Below are 24953 nucleotides of genomic sequence, written 5' to 3'. Positions count from 1 at the left end.
CCATCAGCTGACCTTCTTCTGACATTCTTTGGGCACATAATGTTGGTGAACCTAGATACGGCCAACTGTAGGCACCCCAGATCATAGCATTGCCCCCACAGGCTTGTATAGTAGGCACTCGGGGTGATGGATGTATCACATCTGCCTCTCTTCTTGTTGTCTTGTTGTCTTGAGTTGTCCATCACTCTGGAACAGGGTGAATCTGGAGTCACTGCTCCCTAGCAAACTGAAGCCTTTTTTTAGTTGACCTCACTGATTAGCGGTTTTCTTAAGACTGCACAGCTGTTTGTAATCCCAAGTCCCAAAATCTAGTCCCAAACCCTTGATGACCCTCGATTATAGGCAGACTAACGTGTTTACACGCACTTACGTTGCCCAGCTAGAGTCTGGTTAAGGCAATAATTTGTTTTTTTTTTTCACGTGCATGTAAATGTACTGAGTGTATGTACTGCCACATGTGCTCAGGATTGACCTGCTCTCATCTGTGAAAAGCACAGGGCTCCACGGTGCCGGGCAGTTAGAACAGGGCCCATTAAAATGTTCCTTTAATTTTTTTGGGCAGTGTATATATAGTAACTAAAGCTGTCAAAGGTGTGATGGTGTAAAAACAACAATGTTTACCTCTTACATGCAGCTGAATGGAAGAAAGAAGCAAAGCCTTGACATCACATCTCGGCATAATATCATTATGTTCAGGTAGACGCAATATTAATCCAGTGCAAATAGTGCTTTAGTCCAATTAATTTCACTAGTGACCAAAATTACATTCCATTACTTTTACAAAAATGTCTCAAGATTTGACTTAATTGTTTTTTGAAAATCTTTACTGACCAGAGCAGCAACAGTAGTACGTATTCAATAACACTACTTTTTGTCTCTTCTCACCGTGTGATTAGCCCCACAGGCCACCTCTCTGACAACCACATTAGTCACAGGCATGATCTGCCCATCCTTGGATTTCTCAATGAAGATGGCAACACGGCGTGGGATGAGCTCACAGTCAAACTCAATACGCTGGGCCCGAGCAATGAACTTCCCATCACTGTTGTGGCCTGCAATGACAAAAAAATGAGGAGGGAATATACTCTGTACAAATACATAAAACAGAATAACTTGATATAAAAGTCTGTGCTAGACCCCGTGCATTTCTCATCACTGGACATATACAACTGATCAATCTGGAAGACCTTGAGGACTACATCAATGAATGCTTCATTAGACTTTGCACCACATCTGATATAGACAAGGACTTAGACATGGACATCAACACTTCCACACCTCCTTTCACATCTCACTGGACAAATCATGCTCTACCGAAGGTAGTGAAATCTCATAAACCATAAACTCACTGGACTTGATGCACGCCTGTCACTCATCGAAATATTCCATAAAGAACTCCAACAACTCTGTGAAAGTTTGGAATTCAGCCAAGAACAATTGGACACACTGACGAAAGACAACAAAACTTTCCAACACTACTTAGCATCACTCACAGCGCAGCTCGCATCTGTGACAAAAGAAAACAAAACCATGAAAGAAACTCTACTTGACCTACATTCATGTAGCATGTGAGTCAATCTCCTTTCTCCAGTATTCTAGAGCAAACACAGGACGATAACCTAGAACAGTCAATACGGGAATTTATGACTAGTACCAAGACACCATCGAACGTACCTCATTTCACTGAGTACACTGCATTGGACCAAAAAACTCCCATACAAAAGCCTGCGACCCATATTTGAAAACTTCAAACAAATTTCTGTTTTCTACACTTCATGTCTTTTCTGTTCTTTACTTGTTTTCTTTTTCGCTCTGTCCTCCCTCATCCCCGCAGACATACACTCATCCCACTCACACTCCTCATCAACCATAAATACAACTAGCATAAACACCATTCAAATAAATATTCAATAAATATTCTGTGGAACTGGTTCATAGGCAAAGACCCATTTAAATAAACTAAAAGCAGACATATGCCTCTTACAAGAAACTCACACAACAGAATCTGACTATCATAAATTAAAAACATCACAATTTAACCAACTCTACTCTGCCCATTTTAACAGTAGACAAAGAGGAGTAGCCATCTTAATGCATAAAAACATCTAATTTTCTCATAACACCACCTTTACAGACCCCGAAGGAAGATTTATTAGCATAAATATAACACAAAATAACCCAGTCACTATTACATGCCTCAATGTCCCCAACAATAATAACCCATCCTTCTTTCACAAATTCTTTACCTCCCTCCGTGATCTTTCTGACTCTCCAATAATAATTGGAGGAGACTTTAATACAGTTCTGCATCCATCACTAGACAGATCCAATCATTCAAACAGTATACGCAATAACCAGTCCTCAGAAACAATCAAGCAGTTCATGAGTGATTTTGGTCTTGGCGATGGTTGGTGGCTAAAACACCCGACCAACAGAGACTTTACATTCTATTCTTAGTCTCGTATTGACTTCTTTCTAACTCCAGAATGACCTACGTAAATATAAACTGTAATTAAAGGATCACACAAATAAAAAAAAAAAAACACACAATTTCTCATACATAGACTCAGACATGAAAAATTTGAATCTAGTAATAAATCTGGCAAAAACCTAGCCAACCAAATTAAACGAAACAAACAAAAGGCAACAATTCCAACCGTTATGAACTTAGCAGAAAGCTTGTACAGACTCCCGAAGAAATAAACAAGACTTTCTGTGAATTTTATACCAACCTATATGCATCCGCACGTAAACAATCCCCAAAAGACACTGAGTTTCTTAAGCAATAATGAACTAACACAACTCACTGAAGAGTAAACAAACGGACTTGAAAAACCATTGACAATAACAGAATTTTATAATGCACTTCAACTCATGCCAAACAACAAATCATCTTGCACTAGGCAAGGATGCCCCCTCTCTCCATCATTATTCGCGATCTTTATTGAACCATTAGCAGCAGCTATCCGACAAAAAAATTGGTATCACAGGAATCCAGAGCCTTTATGCAGACGACATTCTCCCCTACCTCAGAAATTCTTCCTCCTCCTTACCTGAAACCATTAACCTCATAAATATTTTTTCTAGCAACTCAGACAACACTATCACTTCAAAATCCATCACTCTCCCTCTCATCTCTAATCAGTTGGGATGTGGCGGCTCAATCACCACCGCGCACTGGCAATATTATATATTTAGTATATATTTAGTAATAGAGATCTCCCTGACGCTGCCAGAGTTAGTTAAGCTCAACTTTAACCCACTGCTTAAAACCATAGAGGACAACATTAAATGTTGGATGAATCTATCAATTTCTCTCATAGGCAGAATAGCTGCAATCAAAATGACAATACTACCCAATCTTTTTTCAATGATCCCTATCAAGCCCCCAACATCCTGGTTCAACTCCCTAGACTCCATCATCTCAAAATTTTATTGGAAAAATAAAACACCTAGAATCAAACTAACTAATTTACAAAAATCCAAAACTAGGAATGGCTCGTTACCACTTTTTCACATCCGATACCGACACCGCAGCCTTGAGGATCGTCTGTTACCGATCCATTTGTTTTTGTCACTCTAAAAATTGTTAATTACATGTGGATGTAATTTGTTTGATACTGACATCTAAAAACATCACAGTACAACAGCTATTCTGGTCTGCAAAAGAAAGAAGGAAAATATGTGACCACAGCTGAAGTTATGCTGTGACTTATTAAAACTTAAAGCTTAAATAGCTTTTAACAGCATTTGTAAACACTGCACCATTCTAATATTTGCAATAAAATAAAAGTGCAACTTGGTGCAAATATTTAAGTTAAATTAAATAATTTCAGTGTATAAACAGAAAAGTCACATTATACCTCAATAACATTGTGAAGCTGCAATAAATTTTATGAATTAATATAAAATAATAGCATCTCCACTAGAATAATGTAGGTAGAAGTTACACATGGCTTCTTAAGACAAAAAAATCAAAACAAAAAAACTCTAGGCTATACACCTGATTTGCTGCACCAAAACAAAAACAAAACAACCCCTTGAAACACTTGTTTTGCAATTGTTGCACTCAGCTGTTTGACTTTTTTCTCCGTTAGTGCAAAGTTAGGGCTGGATGATTAATCAAATTTTGATCGCAATTTCGTTATTTTTGGCTTCTCACGATCATAAAAACACTGTAACCGAAAAAAACAATTGATGTGCACCTCTGTTGCGGGCAGCTGCAGCAAGCATGTGAGGTGTGCGGATCAATTGTGGAATGAGCGATTGACAACATGGCAGAAAGCCAGCCCGAGCCTTTAGCTGAAAAGAAAGGTAAGACAACTTCGGTCATTTGGAAATATTTTAGATTCAAATTGTCGGACATGGAGCAGAAGGACATTGTTTGCAAAGTTTGTAGCGCTGTCGTGTCTGCACCCCAAAGAAACATGACAAATTTATTTAACCATTTAAAGTACTGCCATAAAGTGGTCTATGACAACGTATTGAAGGAGTAAAAGGCCCAAAAAAGCATGTCAACTTCAGCCACTGCCACCGCAACACAGTCCTCCATTGAGGACACTCTTTACAATGCCACTTCATATCCCACCAGTTCCTGGCGTCAGCGAGAGATAACGGAGGCTGTGACATTTTTGCTATAAAAAGTAATATTTAAAGTTGAGTGTTGGTGGTTTAAATCAATGAATAATTGTATTTTAATTGTGATTTCAATATCAATCAAAATAATCGTTTCATTTTTTTTTTTCAATAATCGTCATTTTTCCATAATCGACCATCCCTATGTAAAGTAATTCCACATGGCAGACATAACTGCAGGCTTCTGTTCACGTGAAAAAAACATAGGCACATGGCAACCATGGGAGAGCTTGACAGCAGTGTTACGGCATGTGGCACAAAGTGAAGTTGAGGATATATGACATAATTTGGGGCTGCCACATGGGACTGCACACCGATTAAAAAATCCTGGCACAATGTCACTGACATGACAATCTTTCTTCTATTTTGGGCTGACACATCAAATACCAGTCTAAACAACGCATCCAATAGAATCCTCTCCATAGCCCTAATCATCGCCAAAAAGACTATCCTCATGAACTGGAAATCAAGGAACACAGTCAACATCCCACTTTGGAAAAAACTACTTAAAGATACATATCAATGGAAAAGCCATCTGTCTCAATCAAAAAAACAAACCAACGACTTCAGTGACATTTGGAATCCATTTCTTAATAACCTTGACTCCTAATTTATGCACTGACCTTGACTCCCTCTGCCTGCCTACATGTACTTACAGACACATGTTTAACAAACAGATACTCAACATACCTATACACTCTCAATTCTGCAAACCTATACGTACTTAACTACTTAAATACATAATAACTACCTAACACTTTCTTGATTGCTTATTCCAACTCTCTTTTAACTGTTAGGCGATGGAGGTTAAAATGATAGTGATAATGACTGTTTAACTAATTACATAAACGTGTATTTTATATCTGTATGTGGATGTGTTGGTGTGTGTGTGTATGTGCAGCCTCCGCCAAAACAGCAAGGCAAATTCCCATGTTTTTGTTGTTCACTGAAGACATTTGGGTTTAAGATCAAAAGATGAGTATGAGGCAAGAGTTTAGAATGTCAGCTTTTATTTCCTGGTATTTACATCCAGATGTGTTGAACAACTTATGATAAATCACCATTTGTATTACAACTAGGGATGTCACGATTACAGTTCTCCTTAGTACAATTATTGTCAGAGAATTTATCACAATATGATAATCACGATTATTATGCGTTGATTGATTTCCCAACTACACAACACACAGTTGAGCTTTGTTTGGGTTGTAATGACTTATGTTGACTGTCAAAATATAATTATATTACTAATTATATGACCCAATATTTGTATATTTAAGTATCCATTTAAATAGGACCAATCATTAATTAATTGTTTAAATTATTTAAGTCATCAATTGTCATCGATACCCGATGTTTATTTTTAATCGTTTTAATAATTTGTATAATTTTATGTGGCCACATATTAAACCTATTATTTTGGTTAATTTATTTTATGTTTAAATTACAATGACATAAATTAGAACAACAAATTGGAAGCACAAGTGCACAAGCACTGGATCAAGTTGGAAGCACAAGCCCAATGTTTATGCACAATTAGGAGAAAGCAAAAAGAGGTAATGCTAAATGTCCACTGACTGAGTGAGGACCTTGACTACATGGAGTTTTCTTCTACACGTCACTGCACAGACACTGACACGACACAAAAAAGAAAAAATAAATAGCGATTGGCCTCATGCTGCACTGAAAGTGTCGTACACAATTGCAAATGACACGCTAACATTTAATTTCCTACTAATTCAATGTAACGTTATTAAAATACTAAGGTGTTTTTCTGTTACTGTGTATTTACCTTTATATTGGCATACAAAGTCGGGTGGTTGTCCAGCAGGTGGTGAAACATATTAGATGTTTCCTCCTTTAATTGCAGTTTTTTATAACATGATTTACATGCTGGCAAGCCAACACCCTGGTCGTTTTTCCTGTATCCAAAATATTCCCACATGGCTAATTTAACACGTTTGGTCGGAGGAATAACGCTTCTGCCATTATGCCCACACACATGCCTCTCATCTGCAACTTGCAGGGACCAAAACAAAGCAATACACGCAGGCGCGGCAACACGACGGTGTTGCATAACTTTGTTTTCGTTCCCTTTGAGTTGCCCTTAACTATGATTCCGGCATAATATTTTATAATGGTATTCGGGAAACGTTGCGATCAATTAATCGTAGCGCCTAATACCGCAATTAATTGTAAAATCGAGTAATCGTGACATCCCTAATTACGCCACAGCATTTTTAAGTGAGCAAAAGTAATGGAACAAATAATCTTAAAGTAAATAACATTTAATATTTGGTGGCATAGCCCTTGCTTGCAATGACTGCCTCAAGCCTACGACACATCGACATCATCAAACTGTTGCATTCTTCATTTGTGATACTATTCCAGGCTTTTACTGCAGCTTCTTTCAGTTCTTGTTTGTTTCGGGGGGTTTCTCCTTTCAGTCTCCTCTTCAGGAGGTGAAATGCATGCTCAACTAGGTTAAGGTCAGGTGATTGACTCGGCCAGTCTAAAACCCTCCACTTTTTTCCCCTGATGTAGTCCTTTGTTTTGTTGGCAGTGTGCTTTGGGTCATTGTCCTGCTGCATGATAAAACTCCTCCCGTTTAGTTTGGATGCATTTCTCCGTAAATTGGCAGACAAAATGTTTCTGTACACTTTGGAATTCATTCTGCTGTTACGATCATCAGTTACATCATCAATAAATATTAATGAGCCTGTTCCAGAAGTGGCCATGCACGCACAAGCCATAAGATTACCTCCACCATGCTTCACAGATGAGCTTGTATGCTTTGGATCATAAGCATTTCCTTTTTTTCCTCCACACTTTGGCCATTCCATCACTTTGGTAGAGATTAATCTTGGTCTCATCAGTCCATAAGATAGTGTTCCAGAACTTTTGTGGCTCATCTTTGTACTTCTTTGCAAATTTCAATCTGGCCTTTGCTGATTCTTACTACTGATAAGTGGTTTGCATCTTTTGGTATGTCCTCTATATTTCTGCTCTCAGAGTCTTCTTGGAACAGTGGATTGTGATACCTTCAGCCCTGCACTGTGGAGGTCGTTGGTGATGTCACTTACTGATGTTTTGGGGATTTTCTTCACAGCTCTCGCAATAGTTCTGTTATCAACTACTGTTGTTTTCCTTGGCTGACCTGTCCAACGTCTATTGCTCAGTACACCAGTAGTTTCTTTCTTATTCAGGACATTTCAAATTGTTGTGTTTGCTATGCCAAATGTTTGTTCAATGGCTCAGATTGATTTTCCTTGTTTTCTCAACTTGAAAATGCCTTTCTTTTCTCCCATAGACGGCTCTCTGGTCTTCAGGTTGGTTTATCCTCTTTAACAAGAAATACATAGTTTATAGGTTTCAACCCAGGCCAAAAAGTAGGCTAGTCATGCAGAGCTATTTAATGTTTGAACAATCAAAGGCAACACCTGGTCAAGATGTAAATACAAGGAAATAAAAGCAGACATTCTGAACTCTTGTCACATCATACTCATCTTTTGATCTTAAACCCAAATGTCTGAAAACAAGGAATTTGCCTTGCTGTTCCAATACTATTGGAGGGGACTGTATATAGGTATGCATGTACAGTGGGGGAAATAAGTATTTGATCCCCTGCTGAATTTGTAAGTTTGCCCACTTCCATAGAAATGATCAGACTCTGGTTTTTATGGTTGTTTACTGGTTATGGGTATAGACAGAATATCAATCGAAAATGCATAAAAAACACACAATCTAAAAGTTATAAATTGTTATGTATTTTATTAAGGGAAATAAGTATTTGATCCCCAAGCACAACACAAGTCAGTACTTTGTAGAGAAACCTTTGTTGGCAAGCACAGCGATGAGACGTTTCTTGTAGTTGGTCACCAGGTTTGCACACAGCGCAGGAGGGATTTTGGCCCATTCATCTTTACAGACAGTCTCTAAATCCTTCAAGTTTCTTGGCTGCCTCTTGGAAACTCGGAGCTTCAGCTCCCTCCACAGGTTTTCGATCGGGTTAAGGTCTGGAGACTGACTAGGCCACTCCATGACCTTAATATGCTTCTTCTTGAGCCACTCCTTTGTTGTCCTGGCAGTATGTTTTGGGTCATTGTCATGTTGGAAAACCCACCCACGAGGCATCTTCAGTGTTCTTGCTGAGGAAAGAAGGTTTTTGTCCAAGATATTACAGTACATGGCTGCATTCATTGGCCCCATAATGCAGTGAAGTTGCCCTGTACCCTTTGCTGAAAAACAGCCCCAAAACATGATGTTTCCACCTCCATGCTTAACCGTGGGTATGGTGTTCTTTGGGTCATACTCACGTTTTTTCATCCTCCAAACACGGCGGGTCGAGTTAATGCCAAATAGCTCAACTTTGGTTTCGTCAGACCACAGCACTTTCTCCCAAGCCTTCTCTGAGTCATTTAGATGTTCACTGGCAAACTTAAGGCGGGCCTGTACATGTGCCTTCTTGAGCAGGGGGACCTTGCGGGCACTGCAAGAGTTCAATCCATACCGGCGCAGTGTGTTGCCAACTGTTTTCTTGGTGACGGAGGTCCCAACTGCTTCCAGATCATTAACAAGCTCCTGCCGTGTTGTTTTAGGCTGCTCCCTCACCTTTCTCATCATCATCCTCACTCCATGAGGCGAGATTTTGCGGGGAGCTCCAGACCGAGGACAGTTGATGGTCCTTTTATGGGTCTTCCACTTGCGAATAATGGCACCAATAGTTGTCACCTTCTCACCAAGCCTTTTGCTGATGGTTTTGTAACCTATACCAGCCTTGTGCAGGTCTACAATCTTGTCCCTGACATCTTTTGACAGCTCTTTGGTCTTGCCCATGGTGCTGTAGAAGTTGGAATGTAAGAAACTGATTCTTAGAGCAGGTGTGCTTTATATACATGACGAGTTAAGATCAGGAGTATTGGTAATTAGTTGACTGAGCACAGCTGTGTGCCACATGCGCACCAGCCAATCTGTAGGAGCCTGAATTCCCCAAGTGAATTGTTGGGGATCAAATACTTATTTCCCTTAATAAAATACATAACAATTTATAACTTTTAGATTGTGTGTTTTTTATGCATTTTCGATTGATATTCTGTCTATACCCATAACCAGTAAACAACCATAAAAACCAGAGTCTGATCATTTCTATGGAAGTGGGCAAACTTACAAATTCAGCAGGGGATCAAATACTTATTTCCCCCACTGTATGTACGTATATATGTGTCTATATCTAAATATCAATATTAACACCTATATCTATATATTATATCTATATAGATGCAAAAAAATGCAGTTCATTGAGTGGCTGCTTGAGGCTGGTTGCAAAAGGGAGCAAATCCCCATAGACCCCCATGTTAAAAAGTCCAACTTTACAGCATTATTAAACATGTTTAAAGTCTGGTTCAAAAAACGGTTTTGGTCTCAATGGTTTGTTTCACTATTCGTGACAACTGTACGGGGGGTGAATCTAATGAATTAGCCTTAGGCTAGCCTTCCAGCGAGGCTCTGGTTTCTTAGCCAGGCTAACAGGAGGCTATCTATCAAATCGCCACCGAAGTCAGAACGTAAATAATAATTACTAATACTTTTAAGTGAAGTGTGTCATTTGGGAAATATTAATCCACCACCTAAATTACGAAACATTAATGTCTAGTTCACGTTACTTTTTCCATACGACCAATGTTATGGTAAAACACGGGGAAAAAAATATTAATGTTATATGACCGTATGGATTCATACATAACATTACTCTATTTAAATGACGCCTCCACATCATCCATTAATTTCTGATAATGGACACCTCGTCGGGCATTATCCCTTACGTAGTTTAAGTTAGATGGTAATATAAATTAAGATTGAGGAAACAAAATGTGAATATGCGTAATAATATTCCGTACACATACATATTATGTACATATAACACATACATTATTTTACACTTTGAAAGTCATCACTCCATTGCCGATTGTTATTATAGCCCAGATGTGAAATCTGACTCATAACTTGTAACAGAACGCCAATATATATATATATATATTTTTTTTTTTTTTTTAAATTAAAGACATTAATCTCTAAATCGTAACTGTATTTAATGTATTATATATTAAATTTTAGTCGAGACAAATGGCATCAAACCGGAAGCGAGGCCACTGTGTTAGCCGGCTGCTAGCAGCTCAGATAGCGATTAGCCTAGCTCGGTAGCCTGAGCTAACCCGGTAGTGCCCAGTTGGGGACCCAACACCCCATATCCATATTTGAAATATCCGAGTATGGGCGGTGTAAAGTTCATCCAACATGGCGACCACAGGCTCCGCCCATTTTGGGCTTCATTTTCGAGATTCAGAATCCAACAGATGACGTCACGATGGGTTTGTCCATAGTATATACAGTCAATGTCCACAACAGATAGCCGTGACCCTCAAAAGCCCGGATTTGCTGTTGTGGCCCGAGATAGAAAGGAAAGTGTATTTTGTGGAATTAACTGTCCTGTGGGAAGACAGAGTTGAGGAGGCGAATGAGCGCAAGAGAGATAGATATGCGGAGTAGGCTGGAGCGCCCGGGTGCGCCCAGTGGGGGTCGGCTGCCGTGGATTTGTTGCAAAATCCACTATTGCTCTCCTGTTTGAGTTGGGCATTCGTGGAAAAGAACAGAGGGTCGCTGTAAACAATATGTCCCTGGCAGCGGAGCAAGCGAGTGAGGCTGTACCTAAGAAGGAAACACGCTAACTGGGGAGCATGCTAAGGTAAGGCTAGTCGTGTACTGTTAACAGGTAGCAGTTGTAGTAGGATTAATTTAATCGGTCGGTTGATAGGCACACGGTGGCATGGTGGCTGCATTGAGGAGGGTGATTCTGGGATGCTGGAGTTCACTGTTAAGCCTTCTTGAGGTGTCGTGGACCTAACTTAACGAAACATCGGTGAAGAGAGGTGCCCACTTGAAAACCTCAATGATGTGCCGCACACTGCCTACTGTTGTTGGCTAGGCTTGTTAGCTGGCGTTTTCTTGTGTGTTACTCTTGATACCACCTCTCATTACCGGCTTTTGACTAGGCTATGTAGCTGGTGTCTGGTTCTTTCTTATTTCTGATATAGGCAGAAGGAAGAGATGTTTGGTTGGAGTGTGGTCACATTCCCATCATCTCGCTAGTGGCTAGGCTATCTGGCAGGTGTTCTCTATTGGTTTACTTCCGTGGCTAATCTTATTAGCTGGTGTCTGATAGCTTTTTATTTCTGATCCTAGCAGAAGGGAGCGGAGTTGGTTGAAAGGTAGTCACATGTCCCACCACCTCATTACCTCATGCTGTGGACTAGGCTACATAGCTGGTGTCTGATTGTATCTTATTTCTGATCTAGGCAGAAGGAAGAAATGTTTGGTTGGAGTTTGGTCACATTCCCATCATTTCTTACCTACTGCTGGTGGCTAGGCTAGTTAGTACCTGACCACTGGTCTGCTGGTCGGTTCTCCAGTTGGTCTGGGCTTCTAAAGGAGTTTTGCCTCAGATCATGGCAGAAGGGATCGTAACAACTCGTCCTGTGTATTAATGTATATCAATAGCAATTTTGGAGGTGCTGATTGTAATGATAATTATTACCAGTCTGCTATCTACATATTATTATTATTGTCATTAATACCAGGAATATTGACCTCAATCTAAGTGCCTATCTGCCTTACCCAGTCTTTCCTGATTCATATGTTATTATTGTTTATGTAGTTTTATACAGTAACATTTGTTATGTTATCATATCACATGCAAACATGTGTTTGGTCTTTTGCAATTATTTTATAATTACCAGTGTCTTCTCTCACTGTCACTTTTCTTACCAATAAAAAAAAAAAAACTTGACCAGAACCTAGGTCATTTGGAGGGACCCAACTGCCTCAAGATGGCCGGGAAGAGACAGAAAGACCAGAGAAAACAGCAGGAATCAAGATAAACATACTCCTGTCATAGATACATACATCTGACTAAAGCATACATGTAGAATCTGATATGTAGTGTATATCTGTAGATGATGAATATAAGAGGAATTATAGGTAGGTTGGAGAATTGTTCCTTCTGATGTAATGTTCTGATGTACATGAGTAACTGCCTGTATCCTGGAATCACCTCCTTGAGACTGTGCCAAGAGACACTGCAAACATTCTGGCAATGGCACATATTGATTGGCCGCCTTTCAGCCTTTACATTGATTACATTGCTTATTTTTATTTTACTTTAATCTTATTTTATCTTTCTTGTAGTTTTTATGAGTGTTTACTTTTATGTGCAACAAAGGTATGGTGACAAAGTAATTTTTGTCATGGATCATTAAAGTCCGTCTAAGTAGCACCTCATGCTACCAGTCATGACATTATCCCTAGCCAAATGGAGGAGGAGGAGGAGGGAAAATGACAGAGGCCTCTACCTGTAACACCCTTCCTGATTTCAGGGTCGTCTCATTGCCCCTTTAGCACACCTGTTATTAATTTTGTCAGCAACAAAACAGCAGAAACTGATCCCCACAGGATGCATGTTATTCAGGTCTTATGATAATAAGGGACCTTAACAAAAAATGAAATCAACAACTGTAAAACAAAGATAATGTATTAAAAACAGATGTGCTTGGAAGTTGTAAGTATACCCAGCTGTCCATATTCAGGGCATCCAAAAGAGTAGAGATTTCCTTTGCAGTCCACCACCATACTGAATTCAGCACCACAAGCCACCTTCACCAGGGGCTGCCCATTGTAGGAAATCTAGAGAGGAAGACAAAGTGTACTATAAGGCACACCACCATGCTCATTATGAAGCTTCCAAATGGTCACTGTGGTCTACTAAGGGGTACTTCCATGTTACTGTACCTAAAATCAATGATTCAATAAGTATTACCAATATCGCCATGGTATTTGTCTGAAAATTCAAGAAGGTGTGGCTCAACTACATAATTAGAATTTTAAATCTGGGTGTTGATATCTAAGTCAATGGTAAGAATAGGAAGGCCTGCTACTGAAGTTCTTGCACACTGGATGACCATTTCCATAGTTCAGTTCAGCAGTTGGATTTTAAATTTATCAGTTCATATTACTCAAATTATGTATTCTGTATTCTTCAGGAATAGAGGGTATACACATGACATCACAGCTAGCCAAGTCTCTATGGTTACGGCCACTGGCAAAAAGTGACAGTTGAGCATAGAGATTAGCCACATGAGTTGAATCACAGGCTTTAATAGCATCTAAACTGTAAAATTAATTAAAAAAAAAAGTTAAGAGTTGTTTTGTGATTAACTGTACCTGAGACTTGAAAAGCAGTCAGTAATGTTTTTACAGATATCTCTGACTGAAATGAGAAGTAAATGGATCGCTGTATTACTAAGAAACAAGTGGAATCGAGGCACTGAAACCTTGTGTTGTGGTTTACATTTAGTGTCAGGTAATATTTATTTATAATGTATTTTTTGATGAACCTTAAGTTACCTTAAGTTACTTCATAAGGCAAGGCAAGCTATTTTTATTTATATAGCGCATTTCATACCAAGAGGCAACTCATTGTGCTTTACATAAAGACAAAAAGGGCAGCATAAAAGAAAAAAGCACCAGAAATAAAAATGTGTGTGTAGGTGTATATATATGTTCCCACCTACCCACACACACACACACACACACACACACACACACACACACATTAAAACAAGGACTTACAGTGCAGATCCAAGATTACGATTTAAAATGCTATAAAACAGCTCAGCCATAAGCACATGAAAAAATTAAATGTTTTTAACCTGGATTTAATGGTGCTTACAGTTGGGGCTGATTTGAGTTCTGCTGGTTGTTCCAGTTGTGTGCAGCATAACAGCTAAATGCTGCTTTACCATGTCTGGTTTGAACTCTTTGCTTATTTGTCAGATATGTTTGTAGATGTTGCCGTTTTGGTGTAGTTAGAGCCGACAGTAACTATTTCAGTTCCAACAATAAGTAAAAAATAAAATAATAAACAGAATATTTGCTCATCATCCTTTTAACCTTCAGTCAGGCGCTACATTAGTAACATTAGTATTGTATGGCTAAGGTTTCTTCTCAGTGAAGCTCTTAGTGTTATCATCATTCACATAGCTACATTTATCATAATGAAATAACCTAAAACTAACTGAAACTGAGGCTAACCCTCATTTCCAAATCCATATTAGCTCGTATGGATCATAGTCGAATCCAATTGTTCTTAATTGGATCTGATAATTCACATTTCCCAGTCTTGACATTTCAGTGTTTTTGCAACTCAGGGGGGCGTGGCCCAAGGCGGTGACAGTGATGACAGTGATGTCAATGCATACCCTCTATAGCAATGCCATTTTACTATTTTTTGTGGACACCTTTGCGACACCGGCAATTTTACAACTCAGGCTGCCATAAACAGCAGAAATGTGAGTAACCTCTGTGATGACATACCAAGGTCGGGCTAAGGACTGCATCAGTCTGGTTGCCTTGTCCGAGTTGCCCCAGCTTGTTTTCACCAAAAGAATATGCAGTGCCATTCTCTGAAGAGACAAAAAGACATCAGCAACCACACAATTAAAAATACACAGCACTGTATACAGTATTATACAGTTGTATCAATTCGGAAATTTTAATTTGATGACCAACACCAAAGAACAAATCTTCCCCTACAATATTGGAACCCCAAAATATGCTGGTTTTCATTTTAACCAACAGCTTATACAGATTTTACATTTTAAAATGAACTAAATTATTGGCACAGCTGCAGTGTGAACAGGCACCCTGCATCGACCTGCTAGTTTACAACACGATGTTGATGTACCTGTTCTGTTTAATAGAGCAATGTTTTGGTCTACTCCCATAAGATCAGTCTTTCTGTTGGTCTCCCTGGAGCAGATCTCTGAAGGGCAGAGATTTTTGTCTCTTTTTACAAAAAATCAAATGTATTGTTACACAACCATTAATGGAAGCGCAGGTGAATTAGCCCAAGTCATGTTCGGGAAATTATGTGCAAATGTTCATATAGACAGGTTGTATAGCGATAAGGCATACTTTATCGATCACAGCAGCAGACTGGCAACACCATGAGATCTGGCGAGCTGATCTGTACACCTCCTGATAAACGACAGGATGAGCAGGAGCGGCATGGGATGCACCATGCTGTCCATTATTTACCCCACACTGTTCCAGTGCACTTAAATGTGTAAGGATGACATTGTTGGTGCGATGACGTATGAGACAGAGGAAAAAAAAGGGACACAGCTTACAGCAGGAGGTCAGACCCGGGACTGCTGGCAGTGTGAAAGCACACCAAGGTGGGTCAACCTGCTAATTTCAACGTGAAAGCGGTATGTCTGTTGCTTTATTTGGTTATATTAAAAATGCTCAAAATCATAACTACAGAAAACGTGTCTCCCTACCTGAGAGTACTAGAGTGTGATTCCGTCCACATGCTGCAGACACAATCACATGTTCTGCCAGGGCCTCAATTAACCTGGGAGCCTCAAGACGCTTAGTGTCTCCATGACCCAACTGACCTTTGTCATTACGACCTGAGGACACAGGAAATAAAGGCTTAATGGTGGTCTACTCTCACCACTCTGAACTTTAACACTATGACAGATGTTACTTACCCCAGCTCCACAGCCTGCCCTCAGTGGTCATGAAAAGACTGTGTGCAGCACAGGGACCAGACACCACAGAGCTAACTTGGACATCATTCAGACATCCGTAACGGTGAGGACCCCACAGATTCTGGCCTAGGTTGCGGAAAGCAGCTAGAAATACAGATCAGAGACCAAAAAATGTTTTAACTGGGTACCTGTTGGAATACATTAGCTGAGCTCTGACTTGATACAGAAATACAGCATCAAAGATTCATTTTTAATCTGCTGCTGAAAATCACTTCCAATAAATGCTGTATAAAACATAGAACGGCTGTTTTGTAAAGACTTTCTGGGAGCTTTTCTTTTCATTTAACTAAGCCAAGAGATACAGACCAACCTAAGACATGGACTAACTGAATGGAAATGGAACAACGGAATTGATCTGGGCCTGTACACCGCAGTTATTTTTTTTTTTTTTTTTTTTTTAAAGCTTGTTACACAGTCATACTCATACAACAGAAATATAATTGTACTTTTTCTTGAGGTGGCAAGAACAAGAACAAAGGTCATTCTGGCTAGGTCATTTATACTTCACGAGAAACTCGTGCAGAACTCCTGGAAAGTCCTCACAGTGCCCTCCCACTGTAGAATATCAATCAATCAACTTTATTTATATAGCACATTTAAAAACCACAGGGGAAGCCAAAGTGCTTTACATTGGGACATAAAATAGGTTTAAGATTAAGATAAAAGGCATAAAATACACAAACACAAAATCATTAAAAAAAAACAGACAAACAAAACAAGCAAAGAAAACAGGAACAAATAAACAAGCAAATTAAGGAACAAACACTGCAAGTGCTTTTTAGCCAATGACAGACAAACATTAAGGTCAGTTAAAGGCGAGGGAGTAAAAGTGCATTTTTAGAAGAGATTTAAAAACAGGAAGCGAGGAGGCCTGTCTGACATTTAAAGGGAGGTCATTCCAAAGTTTGGGTGCAGCAACAGCAAATGCTCTGTCACCTCTGAGCTTCAGCCTTGTTTTAGGGACTGCCAGCAACATCTGACAGTCGGCTGATCTTAGGGATCGGGATGGGAAGTACGGCTGAAGCAAATCAGATAAATATGGTGGAGCAAGGTTGTTCAAGCATTTAAAAACAAATAACAAAAGTTTAAAATTGATTCTGTGGTACACAGGGAGCCAGTGTAGGGACGCCAGGATAGGAGTGATGTGCTCACGTCTACGGGTCTGGGAATTGCAGTAATCAAGATGAGTCGTAATAAAAGCATGGATTAATTTCTCCAAGTCAGGTCTTGATAAAATGGGTTTCACCTTTGCTATTTGACGCAGTTGATAAAAGCTTTTTTGTACGACACCACTGATCTGTTTCTCAAATTTAAAATCAGATTCAAACTTGACCCCCAGATTAGTGACACAGTGCTTGAGATACAATGACAGAGAGCCAAGGTCAACATTGAGGGGAGAATAACAACTTGGTGCGAACATCATTACTTCAGTTTTGTTCTCGTTAAGACTAAGAAAATTTAATGAGAGCCAAGCTTTAATGACGTTAAGACAGTCTATTAGTGGTTGGACTGATTGGGCATTGTTTAGGGTCAATGGAAGATAGATCTGGCAGTCATCGGCATAAAAATGAAATGAAATACTTTCCTAAAAACAGAACCGAGTAAGTAAAGAGCAAATAAAAGAGGGCAGAGGATTGAGCCCTGAGGGACCCCATGTGGAAGAAGGGCTGTTGAACACACAAAGTTATCAAGTTTTACATAGAAGCTTCTGTCAGTTAAGTATGACAGAATATGTCACGTGCACCAGATATGGTGAGAATCTGACAAACACTTTTCTTATTTGAGGATGACGGCCAGTCTTTTTGACAGCCTTACTGTAAAAGACTCATAGAAAGTTACTGCAAATGCTTGATTGCTCAACCAGGGTGGCCTAACCAGTTATCAGGTTTAGGGAGCAATCACTTTCACACAGGGCCATGTAGGTCTAGATTTTGTTTTCCCTTAATAACAACTTTCATTTAAAAACTGGGATTAAACTGCAATTTAAAAAAAAAAAAAAAAAATAAAAAAAAAAAATCAAGGACCAAAGGGCCATCACTTTATCGCACTACTGTACTTTGTCAGTTTTGGATCTAGGGAGTTTGGAGGCCAACAGCTTGTGCTGTTTCATGTTTTTTGAGTTATACCTAAACCATTCTGTGTGTCTGCCCATGTCAGGCTGCATCCTGCTGGTGTCACTGTCTGGTCTAGTCTCGGTTTATTGTTAAAATTCATGTCGAACATAAAAGAATAAAAACAAACATGAAAATAAATAAATAAATAAACTGAACAAGATCACGTTAAATAAAAACAGTGTCATCTTTTTCCAAAAATAAATAGTTTGAGAGACAAGAAGCAAAAGTGCTTATATGCTCCTACCCCTTCTTCACAAATCATATCAAGCAAATTTAACATCAACTGTTAAACAAATAAATATATTATGCATCATAAACAAAAACATAACCATGTATAATTATTCATTTCAAGTTGATTAGAGGATCAAGGATTTTTTGTACAGGTTTTTAAATTCTATAGTACTAGTACTATTTCAGTTCCAAACCATTCCATTGTCCAGGTTGTTGAAAATTGAATTTTACTCTTAACTGATAATTATTTTCTCTAGTTTGGAACAATTTTTGAATGTTTTTTTTTCTTTAAATAATACTAATGATGTTCTAACTTTAACTTCAAGTCCACAAATTTCACTTTAACAAAATTTGGGATGTGCATCTGTAAGGTATATCCACGCGAATGCCAAGCCCTAACAATTCAAGTGAACACTGAATTGCCATAAGATGGTCAGTTTCATTCATTTGTCCTGCCAGTAGTTTTAAGTTGTGGCTGACTGGTGTATAAGATTAATTAAATAGCTAAAAAGTGAGACACATTTTACCTTGCCTGAAGACTCAGAGTAAATCAAAATGTCAGTCAAAATTAACACTGCTCATAACCACTGGGAGGATATGGATATTCAATAAACAAACATTTAGGTTTGGTGCTTTCTCTGCAGGTTATGGCTGGGTTAATTGGCACAAAAATAAAATGGAGGTATTTATATATATATATATATATATATATATATATATATATATATATATATATAACATTTTAGTCTGTTTTAAAGTAGACATGAAACACTAAACTTGGTTGTAATTTGAAAAAAAAAAAAAAAAAAAACAATTATTTAAGTTTAACACTGATGGCACAAGGAATTTTGAAATCCTGCCAAGTTTCACTGTTAAAACACTGTGGTGTCACTGGACATGACATCAATGGAGTGGTTGGCTCAACTTGCAGTCACACTGAGCGACTACATATACATTGAAAATAACTGATTGAACTGAGTAGATTACAAAACGAATTAATGGACGTATGTTTTGCATTGCTCCTGGATGTTCACATTAGTTTTACAAAATTAAAGACTAGGAGACACCTGTTCATTTCCATAATATGTCACCCACATAACCGTTTTCAGACACTGAAAGTCAACTGATCAAAAGTTTATCAATGTGTTAGGGTTAAAAAATCTCTTTTTGATCTTCTGTTTTGAGGGGATTTTGTTTTTTTTTTGAGCACACACACCAGTAAGTGTTGCTGACCCTCTCCTTGCAGCCGTCTCCATCCGGAGCCACTGAATCTCCTTAATCCTCCGCAAAAATGGGGCTCTCAACCCTCCTTCTTGTCAATGGCCCAACGGGTAGGCCATTGGGTTAGTTAATCAGCCTTTATGCCTCAGCCTCTGACATATTTTCTCCTAAACTGCGTCTTCTTCAATAGTGGCAAAAGCAACTAACATATCCGTATCCAAAATGTATCATAAATGCATTTAAAAAGCTGATTTTCACAATGTCTGATGTCGGTGTTAGGTTTAAAATATGTACACATACTACGTTGGTGTTATGTTTATGAACAAACAATGTCATGTAGAGAAACCAATATGAACACGCAAAACTGTGACATGGCCTGTGATTGGTGGAATAACACTTGCATTACAATATGCTGACAGGCCAATACTGAATTTGGACAAAATCATACAATTTATTATTTTTTTTTCTTCTTTTAATTACATAACCTGCCTGTAACTCAATATAAAACATGATACAAAACATGTTATATTCTGATTTATTCTTAAGATTTATTTTCCACGTGGCCAACTCAAAGTCCAGATTTCAATCCAGAATTTTTCATGAATTTTTAGTTGTTCAAGTTAGGGATGTAACGATTACCAGTTTCATGATAAATTGCAGTAACATTCCCAACGGTTAGTATTATCATAGCAAATTTTTAGTGTCATTAAAACTGTGTCTGATTACCGCACAGAATAAGTCACGGTGACAGGGCTCATTTCTAGAGAGGCAGCAAACCTTGGTAGAAATAGGGGAGAATGTCATAGTTTGTCTTTAAACAAAATCTCACAACTGATTTTTTTTTAAATTCAACAATGGTAATTTTACTCAGGAATCATTAATTCATTCTCCACTGTACTTTTGTGCCTCAGGAGTCTCTCAGGGCACCAATACCTATTTGCTTAGTTAAATCCAGGTGGCAACTTTTTTTGGCCACCTTTAATTGGAAAGTAGATAAAAAAAAAAAAAAAAATGTTCAACCATGCTTCGAATGGGGGATCCTTAAAAATAAACAACAAACAAGTCCGACACAGATCCGGTAAACTTTGAGAAGAAAACATTCCGTGTTGAAAACTAATCCTAAAGTAAATACTAAAACGTGTTTTGTTTTTACAGGAGTAATGTAAATGTGTATGTCTCAGATAATGATATTAATAGTAATAATAATAAATTTGGTTTTCCGTTATTTTCAGAGAGGGCATGAAGCAAACCCGGCGATGATATGGCTACTACATCTTCAAGTTCATTGGTTTTTTTTTTATATTTGTCTTTTCAAAATAAAATTTGGTTGATTTCAAGTGTGTGTATAAGCACTATTTGAACATTTTGAGAACATTTCAACAGTACCGTGAAAATATAATGACCATGATAATTCTGGACACTAATCGTGATATGAAATTTTCATCTCTAGTTCACGTCCCTTCTCCCTGAGCAAACTGAGCTTGAGCTGTTTTGCAAGACAGAATTGGAGCATTAAGATGCGCCAGCCGGATTGAGACATATCTACACGGATATTGGAGCCAAAGGTGCATCTACCCAACACTGGCAGGAAGGTGAATATTCAAACAAACACTCACTTTACCATATCTTTTTTTCATCAACTGGCATTTTGTTAAAATCAGTTTTTAGTGTGATATCACTTTTTTTTTTTTTTTTGCAAATTCTCATCAAAAGACAAATAACATTGACAAAGATTTGATGTATAAAAGCAAGCACATACAAAAGCAATAAAAGGGTCAAACACGCAAGGGGGTGAACACTCTTTACACAATTACTATTAACGTGTTTAGCTGAAGCTGAAAATGTTAAATGGACTTTTGGAAATTTTGACTTACACTATCAGTCAAAAGTTTAGACACACCTTCCCATTCAATTGAATAAGACAATAATCATTATAATCAATTAATCATTTGATTGCTAAGAATTCTACCTTGTTGTTTGGGCACCTCTTTTCTTCCAATCAAATCCCAGTTGGTTGCTCCAAAGATGAGCAGTTTTCCTTTTACCTTTGGGCACTCAAGTTTCTGTGGGAAACAGTACACAGTAGAGTAAATAATCCCAGCAAAAAATTCCACATGCTGCCACCCAAAGTCAAAACACAAACAAAACCAGCAGCTGCATTTCAGCCCATACGATTTGATTATAGGAACATTCTTATATTTTGCTGATAAGATCTTCATCTCATCAAAGTGTGATTGGAATTTCCTCAGAACTTTAAACAAAATCTCACAACTGATTTTTTTTTTTAATTCAACAATGATAATTTTACTCAGGAATCATTAATTCATTCTCCACTGTACTTTTATGCCTCAGGAGTCTTTCAGGGGGCCTGTACCTATTTGCTTAGTTAAATCCAGGTGGCAACTTTTTTGGCCACCTTTAATTGGAAAGCAGATAAAAAAAATAAAAAATTAAATTCTTAACATGTTTATACTGCAAGAAGGGAACAACAACACCCAAGGATGTATGTGGTCATATTAGAAAAATGGCTGACCAGAAGTTATTATTTTCAAGAACTAATTCAATATTCTGACAATGCTCCTGTAGGAATCATGAGACAATATTGAGAAATGTTTTTGTGAAGCTTTTTTTTTTTTCACATCAGTAAGCCCTGCTCATGCATGCACCTTGGGTGACTCAATCACAAGGTGACCAGTACATCCACCCCTCTCATTTATATTTCACATGATGTGATGTACTTAGGAATGATCAAGTCTATTTTTGTGTGTGTGTTTTGTTTATTTGAGATCAGCCTCTACTCAATATTAAAGGCCAGATTGGGAGGGCAAAAAAAATCTAAATTGGGACATCCCTAATTGTATTCACACTGCTACAAGCATGTAGTCTAGAGCACATGTGAATAATGACTGTGTTCACTACAGCCCACTTGTGATCGGATCACCCAAACATGTTTAATAACCCGTGTGAACTGGGCCCTACTTTTATGGCTAAGCGTAGAAGGGAGGTAATTTAAGAATCACGTGGTTATGTGTGGCCTTCTCAAAAACACCACTTAGTTTAAAGACAGTGCATCAAACCCACTATTTTCTCTTTGACGTCTTCTGCCACAGTGACAGGTTGGAGACCAGACTTGACAGCAGGCTTGTTTGGTTTCTTGTTGTTCTCCTGTTCGTAGTCAAATTCATCGTCGCTACTAAAGTCCCTTTCTTTCCTTTTTCCACTGGCCCGCTTCTTTTTCATCCCACCATTCCCTGAGACATCAGTCACCTTCTTTCGTGGCATCTTTTAATCTGGGTTTGAGGGGAAAGAGGCAGTGATCCAGTTATATAGAGTACAACAATGGCAATAAAACTAAGACTAATTAAGGTTTCACACTAACAAAAAAAAAAGGTGTAATGATCTGGGAGACACTACGCCTTAGAAAACGTTACAATCCCAAGTGATAGGTGTAAAACAAAAAATGACTACAAGTGCATGTCTGCTGATGTATACAAGTGTATATAATGAATTGTAAAATCCTCAATATCTGCGAAATACCAAAGGAAGATGCTCCACAACATATACGTGTCTATATTCATTATCATTAAGTTTGAAAACAACTTTTTTTTTTATTGAATTTAATTCACTGATTAATTCAGTTTATGTGCATTTAAATTGCTATATTTTAGATTGTAAGTTGCCACCTTCTTTAATGACAGCTTTGCACCAATTCTGTCATCTGCTTCAGTCATCTGGAACAGTTTTCCCAACGGTCTTGAGAGAGTAACCAGTGATGTTGAACACTTGCCGACTATTTTGCCTTCAGTGTGCGGCCCATCGTTCATGTGGTTCTCATGAGCAAAATGTGGCTTTGTTGTAGCTTTGTTTGGTGGCTAAGAATTTCAAATAAAAGACATGACAGTAATAGCGGTACCACCACTAAAGCGAATGAGAAGGTTGAAGCCGCTTAGATGTTATTTAACAGATTAATTTATTAATCATTATACTATTTAATTTTGAAGTAATTTTCTTTAAAACTAACAACGTTACTCCCTATAAACGCTAGATGTTTCGCAATGTATAATCTTCAGTGACCGTATCATCAATTGACGTTGGTGTGAAAACTAAAAGAACAGTAACAGACTAAAAACCTACATACCGGCGTCGGTCTAATAGTTATCTGCTAGCCTCATTAGGTTGACCAGCTAACCTCCGTTTCTTTGTTCACTCAGTGGTTTGGTAACAAGATAGCTGGCATGCTAACGCACAGCATATGAAGTTACGTAGTTAGCTCATATACGAACGAGTTTAGCCAAGTTAGTATGCTGTACAAGATCAGAAAATCCCCGTCAACCCAGATTGAAGTGACCATGTGTAAAATTAACAAAATATGTGAATGACGGGGTTCATAGCTAACGTTACCTCGCTACCCAGTGCTAGCAGGCACTCTAAATAAAGACATGGACCACAAGGTAACAAAAAACACGATGCTACAACAAAACTTTTCCCATATTTTCTTGACCTGGCGCATTTAATTTAGTGTACGTTTAATCCCCTGATTTCTTAAAATGTTTAACCAACTTCATATAGCTAAAAATGAATCATATACCAGTAATTTCCTGATTCAGCCGCTCTCCGTCCGTCTTCGGTTTGATTGATTTGAACAAAAGAAGCTGCAGTCTGCTTTCTCACCACGTGGTTTGCATAAAGTATTCATACGGGAAACCAAGAACGCACCAATCACCCACATATAACCGTAGAACCAGTGCCATGAAAAAAGACGGACGTGCGAGTTGATCTCACCATCACGTGGTCTGAGATGGTAAACTCGGTTCATTTTATGGACCCGGGTTGGTCTGTGTCACTCACTAAAGTGAGAATGCGCAAACTAAATATATAAAATTAGGATAAGAAGAATTGAAAACAAAATGCAAAGTATGCAAATTACAACATAGACTTAGATTTAAATATTTTCAATAGCTATACAAAACAAACAAACAACAAAAAAAAACGAATAGAAGTGCAAAAAGTCATGTTAGCACGTGCACAAAATACACTCAGCAGCCACTTTATTAGGTACACCTCGCTAGTAAAATGTTGGACCCCA

General features: G+C 38.3%; 1 protein-coding gene across 1 annotated transcript in view; it reads right to left on the bottom strand.

Annotated features, from left to right (window-relative positions):
* Positions 1–24632, bottom strand: part of rcc2 (regulator of chromosome condensation 2) — a 44964-nt gene extending 20332 nt beyond the window's left edge. Inside the window, exons 1-8 of the mRNA XM_047579380.1 lie at positions 24456–24632; positions 22949–23157; positions 21837–21930; positions 16242–16385; positions 16029–16160; positions 15061–15149; positions 13257–13371; positions 886–1052 (exon numbers count right to left, since the gene is read on the bottom strand). Coding sequence (XP_047435336.1) covers positions 886–1052; positions 13257–13371; positions 15061–15149; positions 16029–16160; positions 16242–16385; positions 21837–21930; positions 22949–23149 — 942 coding nt within the window. The 5' untranslated portion in view covers positions 23150–23157; positions 24456–24632. The remainder of the gene's footprint in view (positions 1–885; positions 1053–13256; positions 13372–15060; positions 15150–16028; positions 16161–16241; positions 16386–21836; positions 21931–22948; positions 23158–24455) is intronic.
* Between the last annotated feature and the right edge of the window lie 321 nt (positions 24633–24953).

Source organism: Mugil cephalus, chromosome 1, assembly GCF_022458985.1.
Source record: "Mugil cephalus isolate CIBA_MC_2020 chromosome 1, CIBA_Mcephalus_1.1, whole genome shotgun sequence".
Lineage (NCBI taxonomy): Eukaryota > Metazoa > Chordata > Actinopteri > Mugiliformes > Mugilidae > Mugil > Mugil cephalus.
This window is presented reverse-complemented; position numbering and strand designations above follow the sequence as displayed.